The 27941-nt window shown below is 35.9% G+C and overlaps 1 protein-coding gene across 3 annotated transcripts in view; it reads left to right on the forward strand.

Annotated features, from left to right (window-relative positions):
- slc44a5.L (solute carrier family 44 member 5 L homeolog) overlaps positions 1-25689 on the forward strand; it is an 82430-nt gene extending 56741 nt beyond the window's left edge. For 2 of the 3 annotated variants that reach the window (XM_041590343.1, XM_041590344.1), the window contains exons 9-22: positions 1128-1211; positions 1537-1649; positions 2606-2737; positions 3414-3513; positions 4470-4562; positions 5002-5089; positions 6838-7100; positions 8501-8595; positions 9813-9916; positions 10009-10082; positions 10529-10599; positions 12493-12581; positions 17129-17213; positions 19522-20437. In XM_041590343.1, coding sequence (XP_041446277.1) covers positions 1128-1211; positions 1537-1649; positions 2606-2737; positions 3414-3513; positions 4470-4562; positions 5002-5089; positions 6838-7100; positions 8501-8595; positions 9813-9916; positions 10009-10082; positions 10529-10599; positions 12493-12581; positions 17129-17213; positions 19522-19634 — 1504 coding nt within the window. In that variant the 3' untranslated portion in view covers positions 19635-20437. Of the gene's footprint in view, positions 1-1127; positions 1212-1536; positions 1650-2605; positions 2738-3413; positions 3514-4469; positions 4563-5001; positions 5090-6837; positions 7101-8500; positions 8596-9812; positions 9917-10008; positions 10083-10528; positions 10600-12492; positions 12582-17128; positions 17214-19521; positions 20438-24774 lie in introns of those variants that run through there. The other variant, XM_041590345.1, reaches the window with a different exon arrangement.
- The last annotated feature ends 2252 nt before the right edge of the window (positions 25690-27941 follow it).

Here is a 27941-nt window from a genome sequence, read left to right on the forward strand (position 1 = left end):
GCTTGCTGTGGCTCAGTCTTGCGGCTTTGCCTGTCAGGTCGTGTTTACAGCCCTTGCACCTGCTGGTGGCTTCTTGAGTGTGCGGTAAGCACACTCAAGAAGCCACCAGCAGGTGCGAGGGCTGTATAGATGTCACAGGAGTGACAGGTAAGACTGAGCCACAGCAAGATGATTCATCATGGTCCTTACCGCGGTCACACACCCAAGACAAGAGAGATGATCAGCATGGAGCTTCAGAAACAGAAGTCACATTAAACAGATGAGAACACTAGCATTTAATAGGGCTATTCAGTGTTTAATTTATTTCAAAGTAGCCCTGCATATACACAATGCACTTCTGTTTGTTGTATTCTGTTGTTGTAACAGTTAAAATTAAAAAAAGTTTATAAGCTGTGTTATGTTTTGCAGATCCTGACTATTTTTCTTTAGTGGGAGAGGGGCAAAATGGCTCTTTTGATAGCTGACCCCTGAATTAGGGGGATGCTGCAGCCTTACTGTAATCCTTTTAACAACCAGAGTGGCAGGTATCTAAAGATTTCAGAGAGTCTGTTCACTGATTGTTTTGTGTGGGGGGTTTACATGTCCTTTAAGACGTTAGACACAATTTAAGGAACTCACTGTTGGTTTCTATAACTGATTGTTGGAGCCCGGAGGCTGGAGCAATACTAATGTTGCCCTTTATATGTAAATAGAACAGATATTTAAACAGCATAAAAGGTTTAGATTTTTATCTTGTTTTATTTGATCCCAAATATATCTCTTTTTTAAGACAACTATTTTTCAGTAGACTTTTCATTGCATTTATAATTCGTTTGCCTATCTGAAATATTTTGGTTGCATAAGTTAGGATTTTTAAATTTCATGCATACTAGATAATGTAATGTGCTATTATGTCATATGTTTCTGAGAGTAGTAGCCAGAAATAACTAGTCTTTCTTTTGTATTTAACATATTGCATCCCTAAGGTTGCGCTGCTTGTACTGTACATTACTAATGAAAGGAACTTATGCCTTTGCAAGCTTTTAACTTGAGCAGCTTGAGACAGTTCTTGAATGTAAAGCAGTGCTGTTCACTGCAGTGAGGGTCCGGTGTTTTTCTCACTGCACACTCTTCTTTTTTAACGGAAGTGGTATCAATAGTGTACTTGATGCAAGATCATTTGGAATGAAGATTTTTGAGGACTATGCTAGTTCCTGGTACTGGATCTTGATGTAAGTATATTTTTCTTTTATCATTTTTCCTTTTAAACTTTAACTAAAGTAAAAGCAGGATATGTTGGTCTTAATTATTCACAGCTTGTGAAAGTTTAGGAAAATACAGGCTACAGACTGAGCTGTTTAATCCTGGATTGTTCCTCTTTAACATATGCACTGTGCACTTTTCTCTAAAGTTGCCTATGAAGTGTCATAAACATCCAATAATCTCATTTTCTTGAAGACCAGTTTAACTAGATTTCACATTCAACAATCTGATTTGTTGTATTCTTTTCTAAATTTACTTCTCACCAAACATTTTTTTTTCTGTTCCATCTTTCAGAGCTCTTTTTATTGCAATGGTTGTGAGCCTACTGTTCCTTATACTTCTGAGGTTTACTGCTGGAGTATTTTTTTGGATTTTCATAATTGGCGTTATTGGAGTTGTTGGATATGGTAAGTGTTTCCCAAAGAAAAACATGAGCCAACAAAACTTCGGAATTGTATAGTAACATCTAAGACCACTATATAACTCTACATACTACATAACAGAAGAAAGGCAGAGTGATGATCACCCTGGGTAGAATAAGAGATGAACGTACCATATGTCTGGCATATATTTATCCCCATATATTAATTACATCAAGGGAACTCACACATGATTCATGTTGCACATACCTTACCTTACTGTTGCTTAGTTCCATTTTTACCTTTTCCTGTAATCTGTAAATAATGAAAAAAAAAAAAAAATATATATATATATATATATACACGTATATACAGTATATGTGTATTAAACTATGAGTGTGTGATAGATAGTATGTTTCTTTTATGCCTTTTGGGAACAATTAAGGCTTGACAACTGTTTTCAGAAACAACACAAAACTTATACTGTACTGTCATCCCTATTAAATCTCGTGGCAATGTGGTATTATTATTGTTTTTAACTAGGGATGCACCAAATCCACAATTTTGGATTTGGCGAACCCCCGAATCCGAACCGAATCGCATATGCAAATTAGGGGTGGGAAGGGGAAACATTTTTGACTTCCTTGTTTTGTGACAAAAAGTCATGCGATTTCCCTCCCCTCTCCTAATTTGCATGTGCAAATTAGTATTCGGATTCGGTTCAACCGGGCAGAAGAATTCGGCCGAATCGGAATCCTGCTGAAAAAGGCAGAATCCTGGCAGAATCCCGAACTGTCTCCTGACTGGATTCAATGCATCCCTATTTTTATCCAAAGATCATCTGTTGGTCCATGTGAAGTTTAAAAATAATCTGTGTATAATCTGTTCTTTAAAGGGAAATTTCACCTAAAATGAACTTGGTAAATGGAAGTAATCTAAGCAACTTTGCCTTTTTTTTTTCTTTTAAATAATTTGTAGTAATCATTCTCTGTCATTATTTCCAGGCATCTGGCACTGCTTTTGGGAATATGACAGCTTGAAAGGCGTTCCTGGAGCTGATTTAACAATATATGACATTGGTTTACAGACGGATTTTAGGGTTTACTTGCAACTGAGACAGACATGGTTAGCGTTCAGTAAGTGTTCTGTTCATTATATCATTTTAATTTAGTACACTTTTTAATAGAAATTATGAAATGCTCTATAATTACTTAATGGCACTACTCCTTGTAATTTAAATGTGAGTTTTTCATCCAGGAAACTTCATGTATTTTGACCCCTTGATGCTTATATAAGTCATTACAGAGTGGTTCTTCTAAACAGAATCCAAAATTTCAAATACAGGCATGGGATCTGTTATCTGGAAACCCATTATCCAGAAAATTCCGAATCATGCGAAGGCAATCTCTCGTAGACTCCATTTTAATATTCTAAAATTATTTCCCTTTTCTCTGTTATAATAAAACAGTACCTTGTACTTGATCCCAACTACAGTATAACTAATCATTATTAAAGTAAAAACAATCCTATTGGATTTATTTAATGATTTTGCCACTATACTATAGATATAATAGAAGTCATGTTCTTTATAAATAGATGAAGCTTGGATGTTGACTAGGATAATGTGACCTGGGTGAATAAAGGTTAAGAACTGCAGCAAAAAAACTAGACAAAGGATTCTTTAGTGTAAATTCAGGTTAATAAATTCTGTAAGGTATATTTGAGTATAGTATTATTGCAACCTACTGAGTATTTCAGTGCTAAAATATAAGATCTTATTGCGATTTTAACTGATTTGTTGATTTTTTACAGTGATACTGCTCTGTATAGTTGAAGTTGTCATCATACTGATGCTGATCTTCCTGCGAAACAGAATCCGAATAGCAATTGCCCTTTTGCAAGAAGGTAGCAGGTAAATAATATAATATATAATAAAATATTGGAATGTTAATAAATAAGATGTTTGTACAGTTAAAGGACAAGTTTCTGACAAGTTTGTTTGTACTACTTACACCATGAATGTAAAATGAAAAGGCAGTATCTTGTAATCTTCCACATTATCCTGCAAACAATATCCACATGATCTTACCAATAGGTATGATTACTCTCTGCACACTAGAAAAACAATCATTGGTGTCCTTAATTAGTTTGTATCTTTTTATGCTGAGCTAACTTACCATGTCCTGACTCCTGATTTAAAATGGTAGCAATCAAAAAATATGAGATTGGCATTTCAGAAAGGTTAATGCACTGAAGTAGTTTACTATTAGTTAAATTATATTTTATTGTAAAATAGGGCACCTTCATGCCTTAGAGAAGCTTAGCAAAAACAAACCATTTATCCTTTTTCCAGACATAGCCTTGGAGACCAATGGTTTATCACTGAACAGTAACTGAAAAACAAAGAACCCACTTATAAATACAATATTAAGTTTAAGACACGACCCTTTAACTTGTACAGAGTTTTCTGTATGGATAGTATGTATTCATTCAACTTTGTGAAATGTCAGATATGTTATTGGGCTTGCTTTTAATAATAAAAATCGAAAAGCAGACGGCACTTCTGAAAATGGGGTTTATTGGAGTTCCTGCTGGAAAGACCTAACGCGTTTTGGGAGTTATCCCTTAGTCATAGGTTACCTATGACTAAGGGATAACTCCCGAAACGCGTTAGGTCTTTCCAGCAGGAACTCCAATAAACCCCATTTTCAGAAGTGCCGTCTGCTTTTCGATTTTTGTTGTGTGTACAGTGGGGACACTGTCTGACTGAGCACCTGTCCTGAGGGGAGAGCGGTGAGCTGTTTGCGGTCCTTTTTTTGCTCTTTTGCTTTTAATAATACTGTATTATATATCTTGTTTCATCCACAGAGCAATCGGATATATCATGTCAACGCTGTTCTATCCGATCATTACCTTCATTCTAATATCGATTTGCATTTCCTATTGGGCTGTCACTGCAGTGTATCCTTCCTGTCAGATAATATATTTTTTTGTTTATTTATAAGCACATTTGTGTATATACTGTACAAATACTGGTTGATGTAATCATCAGCCAAACAGATTTTATGAATGTTAGTTGTATAGGTTTCCTGGCAAATGTAATTGTAATTTAGTGACAGGTTGATTCCTGCCAATACATAATTTAATTTGGTCCTATACATTGTTAACAACATGTTTGGCCTACTTTACATGTGAATTTGTTTGAGGTGCAGTACATACACTTACCTTGTAAATGCTTAAAGCTCCTGTCAATAACAATATTGTCTTAAATTAAAACAGGAAATTCTTGATCAAAGCTCATCCGATCCAGAGCATCTACATTGGGTACATCTGGGTTGGTAAAAACAAAGTAGTGGATAAAACAAGAGAATGCTTGACTCCTTAATGTAGATGTCATAAGATTCATGGCTACCTCAGGTGAAGCTGTATATAAAGTGATGGCCAATAAAACTTTGTGCAAATATGCAGATATTACTTGTATTCCTGAAGTAAGTACAATTTAAAAACAGCTTTAAATAAACATGTTTTAAATGGATTCTTAATTTAGCAAGGCATTTGTTCACAGTAGGTGCCAGAGGAGGAATGCTATGGTTTATGCTGATGCAGCTGTGCCTTTCAATGTATAGCATTAAAGGAATAGGAAAACCAAAAAAATGTCATTAAAATATAATGTACTGTTTTCCTGCACTGGTAAAATGTGTGTGTTTGCTTCAGAAACTCTACTATATTTTATATAAACAACCTTCTCAAGGCTCGGGTTACATTGTGGATAACAGATGCACTCTATAGAATACCATTGTATTCTATTACAGAGCTTATCTGTTATCTTCTGAGTAACCTGTGCATTTTCTCCTGTTTCAGCCTAAATGGCACTCCCCCATAGCTACATAGCAGCCTATTTCTATAAAGTATAGTAGTGATTCTAAAACAAACACATAACTTTTTTGCATGGCAATAGTACATTTTATTTTATTTACTTTAAAATGCTTTTATTTTTTGGTGTTACTGTTCCTTTAACATCTAGCTATCTGAAGTTTGCCTATAGGTGCAAAAGATTATTTTAACTTTGAGACCAAACAAGCCCTGCTAAAGGGTATAATATAGCATTCCCTTATAAGTCCAGATAAAAGAATCCACATTTGTAGATACGAATAGAAATGTGATGTAAACAGATTTATTTGTGAATTTAGTATAGTTTAGTAAAATTGTCAAATATGGGAAATGTGATGCAGTTTAAGAAACCAAGATAGACACAACACAACAGCTTTAGACACAACTGAGCTGTACTACTGTGCCCAATGGGAAGCTGTGATATATGCATACAACATATGGATGCTATACTTAGCATCCTTCTTTTGTGTTAAATGCATTAAATATTTTATTCATTGTTATAACATGAAAATAGACTGAATAACCTTCACAGAAACAATGTGGGGCAGGTATGCAATATATTGGTGAAAAGCAAAAAAAGTCAAATCGGCGCTGTATTCAAGGTATGTGTTTGATTGCAGCTCGCACCAAACATGTCCACCTTGCAGGACAATCACATAGGCTTGAAAATATATTCTGTGGGGAAGCGCAAACACTAAAACTCCTGCTGTAGAATATCCAGATACATATGTGCTCAGTAAAAAGTGCAAAAACAAATACACCGTTTCAGTATGGTAACCCCACTAATAAAGGTAATAAGAAACCTCTCTGGAGACAATACCTACTCACCAGCTTTAAGAGATATATAGGCCAAACACAGTTAGTTCAATCTTGATAAAACAAAGATAGGAACGCCATATAGTAAAGTATATCTTTTTAATTGTTGATAAAAGAGCCTCCAACTGAGTATACTCGTAGATTTGAAAATAAAACAGCATTGAATGTCCACGATATTAATTCCTATACGAGTTTCACGTGGTGCGCCTTGCTTCCTCAGGAGGATATGCCATATATTGATACTTGGATGAGGAAGGGTTAATGAAAAAATATGGTAACATGCTTTTGAAATACCTGTACCTTAGAAATTTCAGTTAGGAAGGGAAATATATTTGTATAGCAGCAGAGAAAAGCAAAGGCATCTGATGTAACATGTAAAAACATTTTGGATAGGATGGGTCATGCTTCTTTTTAGACTAGATATAATCAAGACTGTTATACACAGTTTTGTAAAAGTTTGCAATAATCTACTGTACATGTAAGTTAACCTGAATTGTATTTCTACTATTTACTCTTTTCTGTTTTTCAGACCTTCAATACCACCAATGTGACTAAAGTCTGCCCAGGGGCCCAGTGCACTTTTGCATTTTATGGCGGGGAAAGCTTCTACCATCAATACATACTGATCTTTCAGCTCTGTAATGTTTTTGTATTTTTATGGCTCGTAAACTTTTCCATAGCATTGGGTCAATGTACCCTTGCTGGTGCCTTTGCCTCTTATTATTGGGCTTTCAAAAAGCCTGCAGATATTCCAGCATGCCCTCTCTTTTCTTCATTTGGAAGAGCAATAAGGTGAGACAAATAGAAGTTCCTCTGGTGCAAAGAGCTGTGTTTTTAATGCATTATTGTGCTTTATGTTTTGGAAATGTGCTGTCCTGAAACAATTATTTTCATCAATGATCTGGTTTGATGTGCCTTTTATGTCTTAACACGCAGAGTATATTTACATATATTAAGATAGTAATTATATTGCTAAGAAGACACAAACCCATCAAATTCACCCTTTCTGGGAGACAATGCCACAGATGCATGAAATCTTAATTCAAATCATAATGATAAGTGTTTATAGGCGTAGTTGCATCTTGTTAGGTGAGATAGTCAGGCGCTGAGTTCATAGAGCTGAACTGAGAGTTATGGTTCTGTAGTGTAGGTGGCTACACAGGAGATTTTAGTGAGAAAAGTGGGAAAGTTGTAGCAATCACAATGCTGTTAGCTATCAGTTGCTAATATTGTATTGTCAGAAAGTAATGGAAAAGGAGCCAATTTATTAACATTCTTTTTTTCACGATTCAACATTTTTAGCACTAAAAATCTTGCCTGTGAAGAATGGTTTCACAATATAATGTTTTTGATATTTATTAAGTATAAAAACCAGGAAAAACTCTAATGTAAAACTACATCATCTAAAAGCTGTTGAGGTCATGCAGAAGTCAAAGGGAGCTGTCATTAGTAAAATATTTAGTTACTTCAAGGTTTTAGTATTTTTTTTTTTTTACTTGTAAATGCATGAACAATTTGGAGTAAATGAGTATTTCAAAGTTTTCAGATTTCTTCCTCGCTTTTATAAATCCATGCTTTTTATATCTTTGGATCTTATAATATATTAATAAAAGTAGACGTTTGTTGGGGGTTTTTTAAAATGGGAGTTTAGTCTAAGATGGAAAAACCTTTATAATAACCCAAAGTTTGTTAAATAGGCATCAAAGGGGGAAATGTAATAAAAGTGAAAAAAAAAGAGAAAAGAATTCACACAAATAAAAATTTGTAATTCCTCCTTAGACTGTTATTGCAATGGGAATATTAATTGCACATTGCACACTTCAAGAAATGATTGAAGGTATTCTAAACTTTTGGAGCAAACATAAAAACCTTTTCAGTAAGAAGTTTTATCACATTCACTGAGCACTGGTGCAAACTATACAATTTACAATTGCTAAACAGTCTCATGGTTCACAAAAGCTATATTGAATATGTGCTAAGAAAGATTTGTTCGCACAAAGGCAAACATTTTTGCATTGTGAATTGTTTTTCCGTTGCAGACTTTTATTGCATTCCCCCATAAGTGTTGAAAATCTGCTGTAATTCTGTGATTTTTTTCCCATGGACCTTTGTGACTTTGTCCTTACTGTTTATAGTGAGTGTTGTGTTTAAATTCGGACACGCAACCTTATTTGTCAGCTTTTCTGTAACAGATACCACACAGGATCCCTGGCACTTGGGTCTCTCATCCTTGCGCTTGTTCAGTTAATCCGAATCATTTTAGAGTATTTGGATCACAAACTCAAAGGTAAAATATGAGGCACAATGCTTTCTGAGTTAGATTATTGTATACAGCTATGCGTTTTGAAATCCATGAAGACAAGAGTTATATCAGTCAAATCTCCAAAATGTTTGTTGTCCCAAAAGAAGGGTGAAACGGAGTTGTAACCATCAAGCTTGTTTTAATAGTCTGGTGACAGTAAATTTATATAGTTGATGCCAACTGTTAGATAATCATATGTTTTGCAATTTGGTTGAACTTTGAGAATTTGCAAAGATATTTAGGGGGTTATTTTCTAAACTTAAAATTTTTGTCATCTGGCATTTTGGGGCAAAAACTTGAATTTTTTTGAAGATTTATTTTACCCCGATGCTGCCTAAAGTCACAATCCGAAAATCTACCATATCAGACTTTTCAAGGTCATGTATAAGCCAATAGGAGATGTCCCTATTCCAATTTGAAGATATTGAGGTTTGTGCTGGAATTAGTTTAATAATCTGAAAAATTCGGGTTTTCAACCAAAACCCCCCAAAAAATCAAGCAATTCAGGAGAAAAGTCTGAAAAAAATCTACGGTGCAGGTTTTTTGGTTGGTTTTATCATTTTTTTTTCAGATCCAATTTATTCTAGTTATTTTAATGATAAATAAGGCAAAATAAGGGATGGGATTTTGGTCGAGCTTTTTTTATTGAAACAATGAGATAAAATCGGATTTTAGTAAATAACCTCCTTAATATGGATATATTTGGGACACAGTTCTGTACTACTAAATGTATAAATTATTAGGGATGCACCAAATCCAGGATTCGGTTCGGGATTCGGCCAGGATTTGGCCTTTTTCAGCAGGATTCGGGTTCGGCAGAATCCTTCTTCCTAGCCGAACCGAATCCTAATTTGCATATGCAAATTAGGGACGGGGAGGGAAATTGCGTGACTTTTTGTCAGAAAACAAGGAAGTAACAAATGTTTTCCCCTTCCCACCCCTAATTTGCATATGCAAATTAGGGTTCTGATTCGGTTTGGTATTCGGCCGAATATTTTGTGAAGGATTCGGGGGTTCCGCCGAATCCAAAGTAGTGGATTCGGTGCATCTCTGGATTACACATCAGGAAGGTCCCATTTCTTTTCATTAAATGGTGAGGAATAGGCTGAGTACCTTATTAAAAAGTATCCCACCTGATTTTTTTGTACCACAGTGACTTACTCCACTGATATGTTTTACATTACATTTTTGTTTCTGCTCAGCTTCTCAGAACTCCTTTGCTAAGTTCTTACTATGCTGCTTGAAATGCTGTTTCTGGTGTCTGGAAAAATTCATTAAGTTTATGAACAGAAATGCATATATAATGGTGCGTATAGATTTCCCTCAGTACTCTCTATGTATTAAACCGCATTTCTATGTCATCTGTCCTACTTATTTTTGGCTATATTTTTCTTACAGATTGCTATATATGGCAAGAACTTCTGTACTTCAGCTAAAGATGCATTTTTTCTACTTATGAGAAATGTTATAAGGTAAGTAAAAAAATAACAGCAAGTAAGTATTTATACAAAAAAACATCCTTGCTCTATCTTTGCACATATAAAATTATTCATACCTAATGCAAAATGGCTTAATGCAGCTACAATTGCAGTGAAACCTGTTCTTCATGGGATCATCCCCATTATACCTTTCTGCAGTATACAGGGGGAATTGCTGGTGAGTCCCAGTGGCTGTGTCAACTTTCATTTGGTGTGATGTCCTCTGATAGGGAACCAGTTAAGCATACACAGCACAGCCTACAGCCTACAACAGCAGAATTATAAAACATATGATTTCTCCCCATAGTACAATAATGTTACCTGCAGTTAATTCATGAATACAATGTTTGACTGGCTTATTTACTGTATATGCAATGCTGAATATTCAGGAAAATATGTAATAGTCTTTCTTATATCTCTTTTCTCTTGTGTATTTTCAGAGTTGCTGTATTGGACAAAGTAACAGATTTCCTATTATTTCTTGGGAAAGTGTTTGTGACTGGCTCTGTTGGTAAGAGAACATTGATGTATACCCTTTAATGTGGTGTGAGAAACAATTTGCATGGCATTATGGTTACAGTTTGAGTTGCTTACACACACTCTTATGCATATGATGCATTTCATTTACTGAGATATGTATCTGTGTTTAAACTAGGGATGCACCGAATCCAGGATTCGGTTCGGTATTTGGCCAGGATTCGTCCATTTTCAGCAGGATTCAGATTCAACCAAATCCTTGAGCCTGGCCGAACCGAATCCAAATCCTTAAAATCATGTGACTTTTCGTCACAAAACAAGGAAGTAAAAATTTTTATAGCCGTACTTGGTTCTCAACACTATTTTTCCCTCCCCCTCACTGATTTGCATATGCAAATTAGGATTCGGTATTCGGCCGAATCCTTCATGGAGGATTCAGGGGTTCGGCCGAATACAAAAAAGTGGATTTGGTGCATCCCTAGTTTAAACTTGGTCTGCTTAGTAATTTAGCAAAGTCTTTAGCATAATATATTTTGTATATTATGGTCCAAATTTAATTCTATGTCCTAACTGAATTCCAGATTTTCCCTTAGGGGTAGATTTATTAAAATGTGAGATCAGAGCTCCCCAATTTATATTCATTCCTATGGGACCTATTAATAAATAGATTTGTAAAAATCCCAAAGAAATGGATACAAAGAGAGTGCTTCATAAAACGTGTTTTTTCTCATTGAATTGAATCTGGCCCTAAGTCTTGAAAGTGCATAGACCACTAACCATCATTGCACATAAAGGCAGTCTGTGATAGATTTATCAGAGGTCAAAAAATTCTCTTTTTTAATACTCTTCCCTGCCATGACCTTGCTTTAGATAACAGTGTGAGGCAACTTATGTGTGGAAACTTGAATCAGATTCTGGTTTTCAAATCAGAAACTGAGCTCATCCAATGTATAGAGTGAATTACACTCTCTGCAGTAGTAATGTATCCCCCAATCCACAGTGAGACTGAAGATCTGCTAAGGGGGGTTGCATTGGAAAGAAGGCTTGTTTAGAGTATCCTGTGCAGAACCAATTTTTGAGACCCAGACCCGACCCGCAGCCTGCCACCCAAACTGTAACCCTCATATTTACCCACTTGGATCTGCTGCCCAACCCCGGTCCGCAACTATCTTATCCACAACCAGATACGCATCCCCCAAACCAACATTAAACAGGAAGTGCTGTTACTGCAAACTGGAAGTGACATCACCAGAAAATTTTAAAAGGAGTAAAATATAGACAATATAACATAAGATAAGAAATATAGATGAGACCCACAACCTGATCCGCAACTCATAGCTCATGACCGTAGCCCTGCATCTTTACCCGCACCCAAAAATCCCACCCTCATCCCGCAGGGTATTTTTTGCGGGAACTTGACCCACTGCAGGTCTCTACTTTAGGGTGATGCGGGCTGCAGAATTGCCCCTGCTTGTCATCTCTTTCTAGAATTTTCAAGTGAGGAGACATGAAAAGAAATTTTAGATTAGTGCTGGTTTCACATAGCTTTGCATTTCACATTGCACTTTGACATTTTCTCACAACTGGAAAAAATATTCATGATTCTTTGCTTCAGTGGACTGAAAAAAGTAGAGCAGGCACACAAGTTTTGGTCCATACGATGTCTTATGTCTGCTTAAAATGACAAAACACTTGGTGAAAGAATTGGTGAAGCAAGAAAATACTTTGCTAAAATGTATTGGGGGGAAAAGTTGTGAAAAGCTTTCATAATGTGAAAAAATGTAACCTGCTGGAAAAATACAAACATTTAACTGGAAACACAATTGAACCTTTGATAAATATGCTCCTAATATTTATTATATTTGTGCGAAACAAAAAGTAGTGTCAAGCCCTGCTATGTTTAACGTTGCATCTCTTGATTGCATAGGTGTGCTTGCTTTCTTCTTCTTCACAAGAAAAATCCCAGTGCTTACAGATGAAGCTCCAGCTTTAAATTACTATTGGGTACCTCTTTTGGTAAGTTTATCTTTAAGATGTGCTCGAATGTTTTATATGACAAAGGATTCTGTGTTGTACAATGGTAGCAGGTATGTAAAGATATATATGGAACACAGAATTTTGGGTAAAACCATCAAGACACTGTAACAACAGTCAGACCTAGTGGATACTTTAATACTGGTTCAATATCAAATAGTCCTTATAGTGGTCTTCCGTGTGTTCAGTGCTTCTCAACGAGCCGCAGTCCCCGTGCCAGATTGCAAAAGATTCCAAGTAAATCAAAAATAGCCGGAGAGCACACCTTTATGTTTTAAAAGGTTTTCATTTTTATTTCGCAGACAATCCTGCACAACATGTTTCGGCTACAACAGCCTTCATCAGGTTGCACCTGATGAAGGCTGTTGTAGCCGAAACATGTTGTGCACCTGATGAAGGCTGTTGTAGCCGAAACATGTTGTGCAGGATTGTCTGTGAAATAAAAATGAAAACCTTTTAAAACATAAAGGTGTGCTCTCCGGCTATTTTTGATTTACTTGATACCTTAATACTGCACAGCAGGGACCCCTTTGCCTTTTGTTGATTATGCTGTGCCTACATGGGCAAAATGTCTAGTTATTAATTTACTAATAACTTCATTCCCATTAGAAGAAAGGAGGTTCCGTCTAAATATTTGGAAGGGTTTTTTTACAGTGAGAGTTGTGAAGATGTGGAATTATCTCCCTGAATCAGTTGTACGGGCTGATACATTACATAACTTTAAGAAGAGGTTGGATGGCTTTTTAGCAAGTGAGTGAATACAGGGTTATGGAAGATAGCTCATTTTGTAGTCAGGAAGTAAATTTTCCCCCCTCTAAGGCAAATTGGAGAGGCTTCAAATGGAGTTTTTTGCCTTCCTCTGGATCAACTGGCAGTTAGGCAGGTTAAAAAAAGATATAAAAGGTTGAACTTGATGGACGTGTGTCTTTTTTCAACCTAACTTACTATGTAACTATGTTACTAAGTGACTAACAGGGTTCGCATGTCTATGTAGATTCTGTAAGATAGCAATAGCCCCAGTAATTCCAGAGTTTGTGTCCGAGTAGCTAGTAGCACAGATGTCTACTTTTATCTTTAGGAAAAAACACAGGCTTGATATGCAAGGCTTTCTGTCCAGGAAACACTATTGCACTACCCCATATGGCTGCCCCATGCCTAGAATGTAATGAATTGGGGAATGCCACACCAAGTGCATACCCTGAGCTCTAGCCCAAATGATAGTTATACTGGGAAATAGAGGTGATGTGACTTTGTAAGCATGTGAAAGACATCTTGATACCTCACCCAGTGCTTATACCTCTACTGGCCTATAATTACCTGATTGAACATCATTGAACATCATTTCATATATACAAATATGTTTGTAGATGATATTGGCAGATGATTCTGGCCACATTCACTGTTTATAAGGATAATTAAATATTTGGAGCAACAGTTTCACATAGGCCAAGGCAATATTCAAAGGTTTGGGGCATCAAGCAGTTTGTTTTGAACGTGTAGAAGGAGATTGCGATGTACTTATATTCTGACTTACAGTATTTTCTTGAGGCTGGAGTCACTATGGGGGCCTATTTATTTATGTTTGTTTTTTCTGGTTGTATGTAGTTGTATGATTGGAATTTTTGTTTGATTTAGTCAAGACTTTTCCCGCACTGACTTTTTGAGCTGATTATTTGATACATTTGTTAAATTGGTTGATGGGAGTTAGGTCCACTTTGTTTAAATAAAAAAATGGATAAATTCGAGTTTTATTAAATACCCCCTACATTTGTTATTCTGTTACTTCTTCAGCAGTTAGATTGTGTTCATATTAGACTATGGTAAATTGTCTTCTGATATCAAAGGGAAGAGACTGGGATGTGAAAACTCACTTCTGCATTCTATACAATCTTTTCTTGATTCTATTTGTCTTATTTATTGGGGACTTGAAGGTTATGAGGGTAGAAAATTGTTTTAGGAGGTTTTTCTACTGACTGTCCAACCTAGCAATTTCATGGTGGCCATGTGTTTTGTTTATACATGTATAACTGGTATAACATGTTATTCTGGCTAACTGGCCAGTAGACTCATATCATTGAGATTATTTAACTGTATTCCTAAAAACAAATTATTCTCAGTGATTATTTGTAGCTCACTATAGAACCAAAGTTCTGAGATTGAAGTTATAGACATATAGGCAATTCAGCACGGAGCACTGTAAAGGAAGGCCAACAACCACACTGATGATATGGGCAGATTCATGGCAACTTCTCCATTAATTTCACTATTAGTCTTATACTCCTTGCCAATTGCTGTCAGATTGAGCAGCGCTACATGGCTTCATCCCAGTAAATTGGCTGTAACTAGTGGCTTTTTTACACTTATGGGATGTTTAATCTCAAAATGGTTTCTTGCCGTTATAGTAGGTGTCCTGCAACAACAACCTCCATCTTCTAATAGAGCTGGTCTTTACTAGGGATTGATGGATTCAAAACATCTAGGATTTATGTAAAAATTATGACTCCAAGTAAAGATACTTGTGGCAACAGTGTGACATGAATTGATGGATCAACTCATGTGAAAAAAATACAAAAACATATTAAAATGTTCCACTAACACTTTGGCAACAATTATAAAGTGTTTGTGTCTGATTTCTGCATTAATCAAGTAAAATATTGCATTTCAGGGCTCGTTTTTAAAGAACAAGGAACATATGTGGGCAGATTTATTTAGGTTCGAGTAATGTTTGCACAAAAAAATCGAGTTTCCAAAGGTTTTTTGGTTAAAAAATCAAATTTTCTGGTAAAAAATATTTGGAGATTTATTATACCCTTACCGAGAAAAATAGCTTGAATCTGAAAATACACGATCTAAAACTTGTTGAGGTCATGTAGGAGTCAATGGCAGAGTTTCCCATATCCATATGAAGATGTTAATAGCTTTCATGATGTTCGAGTTTTTTTCAGAGGGTGTTGCCAGAAAACTCAATCAATTTGAGCAATTCGAATTTTTTCCTGCTGAAAACTCGATTAATTTAAGTTTTCGGGTTGTTAACCCCGAACTCTCTGATTCTAGTTTTTTTCTATTCGGAAATTCTAAAATTAGACCTATGATAAACTATTGCGGGATCAAGCTAAGAGTATAATCTATATCAAAAATGTCTTTGCTAAGAGGGAATTCTTCTGTTCACCACAAGATGGCGTGTGTGTTGACTATTTTTAATTGACAATTTCAGATTTCATAACCCTACCTCTCTGCTTTTAAAAAACAATTGTACTAGTAATTTAGTCACTCTGCTTAGTTCAATTGCTCCCACCTTCTTAGTTCTACTAGTCATTGGTTTATAGATGTGTGTTCTGGGTATGTTGTAATAATTATCATTTTAGATATTTTATAATATATATATATATAAATATATATATATATAAATCAATAAAGATCAGCACTCACTAGTGAACAAAGTGTTTATTGTCAACACAGCATCATATCCGAGGTTTTGGTCCCACTTGGGGACCTTTCTCATCCTTGATTTCTATTATACACATTGATCTTGCACCTCTGCAACATGAAGGTTTGAGTGCGGACACCTGGAGCAATTTCTGTGTGTGTGTGTGTATATATATATATATATATATATATATATATATATATATATATATATATATATATATATATATATATATATATATATATATATAATTTTTATTTATTTATTTATTAAAAAAAAAATCACAGCCTTTTTCCTCCATCATTCCCTCTGCTACCTAGTTGTGGTGCAGTCTGGCAGCCTTTCTTCCGTGACTGCAGATTTTGAACATGCAGCTGTCACATAGGGCTGGAGGCCAGTGCAAACATCTGACTGTGTAAACAATTTCCTACCCAATAGACTGCAGGTTAAAGACCTACCTGAGTTTAATCAGGTCGAACTGCAACATGCCTGGACCCACACCTGCATTTTTATCCAATGCTACTCAATCCAGCCCACATCTGCTTTACTCACAACCAGTCCTGCTACCCACTGGGCACCATAACACAGTCCTGCTAACTGCTGGGCACCATAAAACTGGGAGTAACATTATCATAGACCACAACTGATGTCATCATTAACTGGAAATGAGAGAGTGGGGTAAGGTGGTAGGTGAAGTAGAGAAGCATTCTTTGACATTCTTTGCCACCCATTTGCAATTGGCCAACAAGTACTGGACGTGATGCAGCACTCTACTGCAGGTTTTTACTTCATATATGGACACAGGCATTTGTTAATAATTTGCAAGATAGGTCCACTATGTCTACATACGCTTATAAAACAGATAATGCTCCTTTATACAGAGCACAAGATTATACCTCATACTGTACGTAAACTTACAGGTGAACATTGGCTTCACAGATTAGAATTAAACCATTAGCATGTTGGATCAACCAAAATGTTTAATTGAATCACAGATATACTTATGTCTGCAGAAGGACAAAAGCAAAACGTGTTTCTGACATTACATAGTAGTGAAAATCATTTGATAATATCCTTTCATTTTACATCTCTTTCATTGCAGACCGTGATCATTGGGTCCTACTTGATTGCACACGGATTCTTCAGTGTCTATGCAATGTGTGTTGACACCCTTTTCCTGTGTTTTTGTAAGTATGTTTTTATTGGGATAGCTCATGCATAATCTTTTTAAATATATAATTAATATTTTTAGCATACAAATACTTCCTTAAAGCTTCTCATTGGCATAGATATAATGCAGGCAGTTAGCCTCTATCTTTAGAAGTTTATGTTGAAGATATGGTCTTGACAATATTTTCTGTGGTCAGTGTATATCTTTATTCCAGTTATTAAAGAAATTTGGGTAAAGTTGGCTGTAGGAAGGCACCTTTTTAAAATTGAATAAGCAAAAGGAAAAGGGATACAAAGGAGATTGGAAAAGTGTATGACCAAAGGAAAAGTTTTATGAAAACGCAGAAAATATAGGGGCAGTAGTGATGTGCTGGTCGACCCGAAGCGGGCGGGTTCGGGTCGACAAAGTTTGTGGGCCACGACCTCCTAGTGCCCCACTCCCACTGGACTTGCTCCTTTTTCTATACTTGCATGCTGGTGTGCCCCGCCCCTTCCTTGACATAACAGCGGGCGGCAGATAAGTAGGAGCTCACTTTGGGTTAGGGTTGGGTGTGGGTCACCTTAGGGTCTGGTGTGGGTTTAGGTTTTCTCAACCCACACATCACTAAAGGGCAGCATACAGGAGAGGGGATGATTATAAGGACAGTTGATAGGTGGGGGTAAATCAGAAGAAATGGTGTAAAGGGGACTCATGCCAGAGTCTGAACCAGTTGCATCTGTGCCTGTGACAGACAGAAAAGCATAACTTTGGTGGTCCTGATATTCACCAATGCCCTCTTGGGGCCCTGTGCATTCTAACTGAGAATGTTAGAATGAGAACGGCATGAGTGAGAACGGCATGTGTGAGTGCTGTGCTTAAGAGAAGAATACAGAAGAGAAGAGGGTAAGAGGAAAGTGAAGAATCAAGAGGATAAGAGAAGGAAGACAGAAATGTAAATGTAGCATGGAAAGGAAAAAATGGAAGAGGGAAAGAAAAAAAGGTATAAAGTAAATGAAAGCTGAACACGCTGACCTGGTAAGAAGAATAGAAGGGAAAGGGAGATATGATATATGAAATTGTGCAGAGAACAAAAAAAGAAAGAATGGAGGATGGTGTGCTATACATTGTAGTTTTCTTATGTTTTTCTGACCACAGTGGGGTCCTCCTGGGTCTCCTAACATAGCAACATAGTTAATTTGAATGGGAAAAAAAGGAGTCTAAAAGCACAGCCTTCCAAAAAACCTCCAGTAAATATTATATTATGTATATATGTATATATATGTATATATATATATATATATATATATATATATATATATATATATATATATATATATATATATATATATATATTGGTTCATTTGCAAAATTTGATTTTTGTGTGGAATAAGATTTAGTAATTTTTTACCAGCAATCCTAAAATGATCCTCTGCAAAAAGAAAAATACATAGGTGGATATCTTTTATTATTTTTAACTATTTTCCAGCACAGCTGGTACAAGTTAATATTGTGGGCCACAACTGTATCAGGCCTCCAAAAAGTGAAATTGTAGATAATTAGCCTATGGTATCTTGGAAAACTTTGGATGGTACTACACTGAGCTATAAGTACATGCATACTTCACTTACCTACATCCCAATAAATCTGTTAACTGTGTAAAATTACACAAATTGCATTTTCGTGGCTTTTACACTTGGTAAAAGGGATTTATGCTGTGCTGATTTTATGCTGGCTTTAACCCTGATGCACTTTGTGACTGTATTGCGTTCAAAATTACTTCTACATTCTCTTCAAACATAGATTTATTCAGAGCCTTTATTTTCCTTTCATATATGACATGCATTGTAGAAGCAGCAGGCGGAAAAGCTTTACATTTTCACGACTTTTTTTTTTTAGCAGTTATTTAAATTCCTATGCCACATAAGGTCGGCCCTTTCTTCTGAATCTGAATGCTTTTATATGTCGGTTTGACAACGTTCTCCTCAAGTCTTTGGAATTAATATTTTATATCCCTAAACTACTACCTTATTCAACAGTTCTTTTGTGCTATAAATACATTGCCTTATGCAAGGTAGTAGTTAGCTGGACTGTGTAAAAATGTCCTTGGCTTTTGCTCTGCTTCTTTTCTGAATTTTCAACCTTTAGATTCTCATTCTGTAAATATAACACATGTACCTACTGTTAAAATCGTTATTAGGGGTAAAATCTGAATATGGAACCCTGTGCCAGTGCAATATGTTCTTGATATGAAAAGCTCATGTTGATTCACCTGCTCTCTGTTCTGTCTCCATTTCCTACTTGCTCCCAATCCCCTACTGCTTGCTCCTGCACTATTGCATCTTCAGGCGAAGATCTGGAAAGGAATAATGGCTCTTCTTCGAAACCTTACTACATGTCACCTAACCTGCATAGGATTCTGGGAAAAAAGGAAATAAGCTCAAAGAAGGCAAAGCGTTAATTGATCTTGCACTCTTAACAAAAAAAAAAAAAAAGCACTTTTTTAACACAATAACTAAAAACCATAGGAGGGTAAATGAAGGTTGGACAGAAGTTATTGATTTCATGCTTAAACCGTTCAATCTGAACCTATGGATTCATCAAAGCAGAAAGTTTATATCATGTGAATCAGTGTTACGTTTTTAGTGCCTCTTAACACAAAGCTCTCAATGTATAAAGGATTTTCCTAAAATGCTTTTAGGCTTTTAATATTTTTATAAAGCTGGTTTCTATATAAGGGAACAGCATTTTTTTAAACTAAATGTTTTTCTTTTTCATAAAATACTTGATACAATGGTACATTAATATAATTAGCCATAAACGTTTTCTTTTTTGATGAGAGATCTGGCAATGTGACTTAATGTAAATGGTGCTAGGTAATGTTTGCACTTCACAGGACAGCCACCGAAACTGTGATGTAAGCTTTACAGATTCCTCCATGTTTAAAATAACCCGTGTGTGACCCTCTGTAGGATTAAGCCGTTCGCATCCTTCAACATTATACAGTATTTGAACCATGGTTTATTATGATGATGGTAATACTATTGATGTCATTACCGCTATTTTGATTTAAAGGGTAGTTCAAACTACACCACTAATAATTACCCCTTTCAGTTACGTATTCAATCGTTTTCATGTTTCACATTTTGAAAATGTTTCCCTCTGTTTCCTAGTAGCGGCTCATTAAAGTAACAGAAACACCAAAAATTAAAGTGTTTTAAAGAAATGACAATACAATGTATTGTTTCCCTGCACTGGTGTATTTGCTTCAGAAACACAACTATAGTTTATGTAAACAAGCTGCTGTGTAGCCATGGGGACAGCCATTCAAGCACAGGATACACAGTAGATAACAGATAAGTTCTGAAGAATCCCATTGTATACTACAGAGCTTATCTGTTATCTGCTGTATATCCTGTGCCTTTACTCCTTTTCCATCTTTGATTGGCTGCCCCCATGGCTACACAGCAGCTCATTTATATAAATATTGTAGAGTTTCTGAAGCAGACACGTGAGTTTCACAGTACAGCAAAATGGGACATTATATGTATATTTTCATTACTTTCCTTTTTTGGTGTTAAAATTCCTTTAAAGGACCAGTAACAGCAAAAATTTTCTAAAAAAACGTTAGTATGCTACGAAAAAAAGACGCCAACACATATTAAACTTTAAAAGTCTTTATTAAGAAATAACTTACAGAAAGAAACTCCGCTTGCGCTCCTCTTCAGAAACGTTGACAGGGCGACGATCTATCGTGCAGTGCTTGATTTCTCCTCCCTGGCTATCTCCTATAAGGAAGGCAGGGAGGAGAAATGGAGAGCCGCACGATGAATCGCCGATCGTCTTTTCTGAAGAGGAGCGCAATCAGAGTTTTGGTAAGTTATTTCTTAATAAAAACTTAGCGACTTTAAAGTTTAATATGTGTTTTTTTAATATATGTATATGTTACTGGTCCTTTAAGTAACCATTCTTGCTGGGCTGCTACTAGTAAACCTTGGAGCAAAAGCCAAAACAAAATTTATTTTATTTTAGAAAGTTGTGAAAAATAGAATGCAACAAAATCATTATTTGTGGTATACATAAACAATTCCAGCACCATTTGTTCTTTTGTGATTCCCTGTGCCAAATTAATAATGTGTAGTAGAGAAATCTCCTGAGAATCTGCCCAGGGTGACACAGATGATCAATAAAACAAAAACACCCCAGTATACTGGTGTTATAATAATTAAGAGGAGCACCAGTCTATGGTACTTGGTTAGTGATCTATGTCACATGTGAAATTTTCTCCATCTGCAGACAAATGTATATAGAGAAAATGCTAATACAATTTCTAGTGCCCTGTGTGTGCAGTAAATGATATAAATGATATCCGGCTGTTGCTGCAAGCATGGGTTGGATTTCATCCACAAAATACACACTGGGGTTTCTGGCCAAAATCTATCCAGCACTAAGCAGGCAGATTCCTGTCATGTCATTTACTGCACACACAGGGCGGTAGCAAGTCGTATCTGCATTTTCTCCATATTTACAGAAAGGTGGAAATGAACCATATTGGTATTTTGACCGCTCACATCTTGCTACTATTGGGGACGATATCAGGTGTGACACAGCCCATAGGATCACAGGGGTGAGTCTAGCTCCAAACCATTTGGCACCCCCGCTGATTTTGGCTTTCAAGTCATAACTTATTTTCTATAATCCTACAGATGCAGTATAAATATACAGATTTTTCTTTTTTTTCAGGTAGGAACATAGTTGAAATGTGAATATTGGATTACTGTTACAACTTCCAAGCATAACGTACAATAATTTCTACATTTTTGTATTTGAATAGCAGACTTGAGACATACGTCTCTTTGAGGGTTACAAAACCATGCGCCTTTTGTATTATACTAATGTACTCTAGGCCACTCATGACATTAAAGGTAATATAAGCAAAGAAGTTATTTAAGCTGAATCACATCCTGTCTCTCCTGCCAACATTCATCTTGGTGTGTATTAAAATTTTTGTGTTTAACTTTTTTTTTAAAGTAGGTAAAGTATGTAAAGTGCATTGGAGGCACTCATCATTTTGGATACTGCTAATTGTTATCATGCATAGTGATCGAACTACTTCAATCACAACAATGTAAAATATTTTCTCTAGAGATTGAGAATTGAGAGAATTTCACTTTCAAAGTACTGGTTCTAGCAAAACATTAAACACTTTCTTTCTTTATGGGCTATAATGTGGAATTGATAAAAGTATTGATCCAGGAGAGGCATCTTTTTGCTCCATACATGTTGCAGGACTTCTCCAAGCATCCCTACAACAGTTAAACTAATGGAAGAATGTAGGGAACAGTAATTCTAAAACATCCAAGGCACCTGTAGTCGCATACTCCATGTTTATGTTCACATCAAATGAAAAAGGGGAGACAAGAGGGCTAATTCATGAATGGGGGATGCAAATGTGAACACAGCAAATACCATGTGCTTACACCATCATGGCTGCATGTTTGTTTAGGCACCCAGTAAACCCAGCTCAGAGTTTTGGTGAGCATTGTATTTGATGCATGCACTCAAAATACCATCAGGCAAGGGCCATGTTGGGTTATTTACGAGGTCTTCTCCCATCTGCATTGGCCATTGTGTTCTGTTTTTCATTTTAGGGGGCAAATTATTGGATTGGTTTAAGATCTGCTCATTTGGTGACCTCTCATAGGCCATATTATGAATCTGCTTAGACTTACCAGAGTTTGGTCATTTAAACAACATTGTGTGTATCTTGTGTGATACTCCCAAAGTCTTAAGGCAGCTTGTCACCAAGTTAGACAATGTTATAGTGAGACAGAAAGAACATTGATTTCATGACACTTTTTTTTAATTGTTTGCTTGCACATGGAATTTTCCAAATAATGTTATATAATTACATTTGTTATAAGAAATGTATTTTGCAATGAATAAAATAATAGAAGGAAGGGCTTCAACAAACTGCAAGTGCCTACAGAATTGCCAAAAGTAGAAAAAGTAGTTTGGTTTAGGCCCAGACTGGTAATCTAGATTACTGGGCTGGTGGGGGGCTGTTTGGGCCTCAAAGTGCTTCAAATGACGGGGCTTATTTTGAATCAAACTCCAGACCTGGTTTGGCTGATATAAACATGTATAATGTACAATAACAGATTGAAACACAAGCTAACACTATTATAATATATAATGTTGTAAACAGTTATTTTAGACCTAGTTCATTAATGTGGAATCATATGATCAGACTCCATTGGATAAACCACAAAATGCTATGGGTTTAACAATGTTCCCAGATAAGACAAGTCCTTGTCTGAAAGATCAACTACACTCCCTCCTTTTTTGACACAGGCTTATCCAGCTAGGCTTGTGTAGAAAAAAGTAAAGCATGAACACTATCTGAACTTTCAAGAATTAATTATAAATATATTTTATTTGTACACAGGCATACCTGATTCCACAGATTAAAGGGAAACCATGCTAGTCTGCCCCCCATACTCTGACTGCATGCAACACAGACCCTGTTCCTTTGTACAGTGAGCAGAGAGACTTTAAGGGGCCTATGTATTAAGGCTTGATTTTTTTTCTGGTCAAGTTTTTAAATGGGAAAACTCATTTTTAGAGGAAAAAAAAACTAGAATTTTTAAAGATTTATCATACCCCCAAGCTGCTAAGCTTGACATCATGATCTGTGTTGAATCGAGCGATTCAGGCGTCAAACTCGACGTACAATCTGAATTTTCATACAATTTTATGAAGACTTTTCCCACACTTGACTTTTTCGAGCTGATTTCTTGATAAATGAGTTCAATTTATGGATGGGAGTTAGGTTGACTTTGTTTTAAGAAAAAAATGTGATAATTTTTTAGTAAATACCCCTCTAAGTTCCAGAATTCCTCACTTTAAAAAGGAACAAAGTAAGGAATGAGGTTGCACTACACTTACAGCATAAGGGATCTTATGCTCATAGAACTTATTGTGGTTTCCTGTGGAATCAAGTATATTTGTGTAAAAAAAAACAAACATTTGTACATGTACATTTTCTACATAAACCTAAATAATGAGCTCATGTCAAAAAAGGGAGTATATGTTCTCTTTACTAAAGTGCCCTATATACAGTATTTCACCAATACTGTTATAATGGTGTTTTAATGTACGAAAACGAATATTCTGCCTAGCAAAAGATCTAAAATAGATATTTTTCTGAAGCTACACAATAAATTCACATTTTGTATTGCTGGGAACAACTGTGCTTGAAAGTGAAACAAACCCCAGTCTATTACTGGCACAACCTAACTGAAGTCTTAAATGAATCCCTTTAAAGTATAATTTCTTGTTATTCAGACTTGGTACCAGAGTACAGAATAAGGAATCCTTCTTTCTAGTGTCTGTTTTACTATAATTTGTACAGCACACAGCATAACCATTTATAGACATGACTCTTTACTCATGAAAGCATGGATTTACGTATATATAATTGTGATCTTCGTGCGTTATTGAAACACGAAGAGAAAGAATTCCAATTGTGTATTTTTTTTTTCATTGTGCGTCAGTTGCTATTGATGAAGCTACTTACTATGTATCGTTTTTGTTCTCAGTGGAAGATTTGGAGAGAAATGATGGCTCTGCTGAAAAACCATTTTATATGAATAAAACTCTTCTGAAGATCTTGAACAAACAAAACACGCCCAGAACACAGTAAAATGTAAAACCATTTTTTTTTTTTTTTTTACACAGCTATGCTATCTTTTTACAAATGTATGGAAAACAACCTTTAATGACAATAATTTGAATTGCGGTAACTTTTGAGTGTGTTGATATTTTATACCAAAGCTAACTGGCATAGTAAGAGACCTTTCCAGAAACAGATTTCAAGCAAGGAAGAGTTTTGTATTGGTCAGTCAATGTTCAGAATAGTATTCAGTGCATAGCGATGGACTTTTCAACTACTGGTAGAGTTAAGTAGGGTATTTATGCACAGAATATTTTTTTAATCTTCTGTTTTACAAACCATTTAAATGTCTAAGAAAATGTAAATACCGTTTGAGGATACAATTATAAATATTACTGTAACTGTCTTATGCCAAGTGCCTTAGGGTTGTTGGACACATTGCAGCCACCAGTCTACATGAGACAGACTTTGGAGGTAAAAATAAATATGATGATAATAATAATATAGATTTCTTTTCTGAAAGAGTAAACTTTTGAAAAGTCTCTAAAGCAAGGGCAGCTGCGCTATTATTTGTTTAGCTCTGCACTTTATAAATATAAGGTAGAACAAAAGAATGGTTAAAAAAGAATATAAAATAATACTTGAGGCTCTCCAACTGTTGCCCTATCAAACGGAAGTTGTAGGTTTGCAACCGTATATATGTTCTACAAAACAAAAAAATGACTTATATGCGTATATACACTAACATTGGGGGAAAAATGCACCTGGGCAGTAGCAATGGGCACCAGTCAGTGATTTTTTTTGTTTGGCCAACTGCTGCAAATAAAGCAATGGAAGTCAACGTTTGATTGGTTGCCATTATGCCTAAATGGGTTTAAAGTATAATTTTACCCCCAAAGAAAGGTAATTGTAAACCTTTGCCTCAGTTACCACAATTATACTCCTGATTTGCAATGTTTTAATCCTTTAAATGTTCAGTAATATAACCTCTACTAGAATGCATATTATCATTGTCAGTGTATAGTATACAAGTTTAGCTGCCTGAATCAGACCCTGAAAAGTCCATGTAGTTATTCTGGCTACAGGCCTCGTTGCATACAAGGGGAATTATGATTTTGAATTAATGCCAGGGCCCATGATAGTAAATAAATAGTACCTTGCCTAACTAGCCCAGGTTACTTTTGGGGTTTCGGCATTTCTCCAAATGGAAAATCTGCTATCAAGGACATGTGCGACACAGGCTCTAATGTCCTAACTACTCCATAACTACATATAATACACAAAAGCCATGAATATCCTGTAAATGATATCCTTATAAACGGTGAGTTCTGATGTCATCAGTTATAAACGGTGAGTTCTGATGTCATTTCTGTCACATGACTCACTGAAACTTGTGTATTATAATAAATAAAGTACCCCCAGTTGTAAAATATGAGGATATTAGAAGTTACCTAGGAGTTCCATGACCTGTATAAAAACACTCGGCCTTCGGCCTCGTGTTTTTATATGGTCATGAAACTCCTCGGTAACTTATAATATCCTTATATTTTACAAGAGGGGGTATTTTATTCACTATATATTGTAGCACAGAACCAAACATGTACCTACATATCTGAGAATGCTAATAATTATTCAATAGAGAAGAGATGTATCTTTTAACTGTAGTTGAGGAAGGATACATCATCTTCATACTCAGCACGTGGGCAGAGTAAAATTTTTCACATACTTCAGATACGTCGTTTGAATTTGTCAGATTACATATAATAACAAATAAAAAAACAAACAAATACAAAAAGTATTGTAGAAGTGATACCTATATTGGCTAACAATAAAAAAAATGTACATTGCAAGCTTTTGGAGCACCAAGGCCCCTTCGTCAGGCAAAATACAAATGAAAGCTAGAAAGGCTCAGCATATATTCTATTAGATCAGTGAAAGGTATTCATGGGCAATAAATTAGGAAGTTACAGATAGATAGAGATCAAATGTAGAGATAATACAATGAATTAGGGTGGGTTGTAAATAGTCCAGGAGTCTGGATTCAGTCAGGTCACATAGTGTGACATGAAACCTGACCCTAAATGAAGGCCCTGTCTTAATGTGTTTCCCCGTTCAGTTTTAAAGTTCCCTTTTAGAATTAAGACCTACATGTCCTGAAGACTGTGATTTTGACTGCAGAAATGTTGCCCCACTGGTGTATCACATGATTTGGTGTTGATTGTATGTCTGTGATGTTTCATCCTTGTGCGCAATTTTTGTCCTGTTTCACCAATGTATATGCCTCCTGTAGAGCACCTAGTTCATGTAATCATGTATACCACATTGGATGAAGCACACGAATAGTGGTCCAGAATGTTGGAGACTTATTGTGTATTGAAATTGCAACTTGATCTTTGCACAGGATGTATTTGCAGGTTTCACATCTGTTGCAGGGAAATGTACCTGCTTTAGTTGTTTTAGGAAGAGCACTTCTGACAAGCATTTTCCTCAGATTAGGTGGTTGTCTATAAAACAAGAGAGGTAGTTCCGGGAATATTTGTTTTAGTCGGGTATCTCTACAGGAGGCAAAAAAAACATTTTTCAGAGATTTATTATACCCCGGCCCTGGAAAAAATACACCATCTAAAACCTGTCAGGGTCATGTAGAAGTCAATGGCAGAGGTCCCTTGAACCATTTTCAAGGGATGTTTGTAGCCTTCATGATGTTCAAGTTTTTTCAGTGGGTTTAAATTAATTCAAGCGATTTGAGATGAGTGTAGGCAGTATTTTCACAATATTTACTTGTGCCTGGGGAAGAATTGAGATGCCAGCTTAAAAAAACTTAAATTTTTCAGAGATTTATTATACCCCGACCCTGGAAAAAAAATACATCATCTAAAACCTGTCACAATCATGTAGCAGTCAATGGAAGAGGTCCCTTGAACCATTTGAAGATGTTAATTGCCTTCATGATGTCCAAGTTTTTTTCAGAGTTTTTGTTGTTAACCCCGAATTCACGGATTCGAGTTTTTTCTTAAATTAGAAACCATTCGAGTGCAGCCAGTATTTTCACAATATTTACTTAGGCCTGGGGAAGAATTTAGGTTGCCAGTC

Source organism: Xenopus laevis, chromosome 4L (genome assembly GCF_017654675.1).
Source record: "Xenopus laevis strain J_2021 chromosome 4L, Xenopus_laevis_v10.1, whole genome shotgun sequence".
NCBI classification, from domain to species: domain Eukaryota; kingdom Metazoa; phylum Chordata; class Amphibia; order Anura; family Pipidae; genus Xenopus; species Xenopus laevis.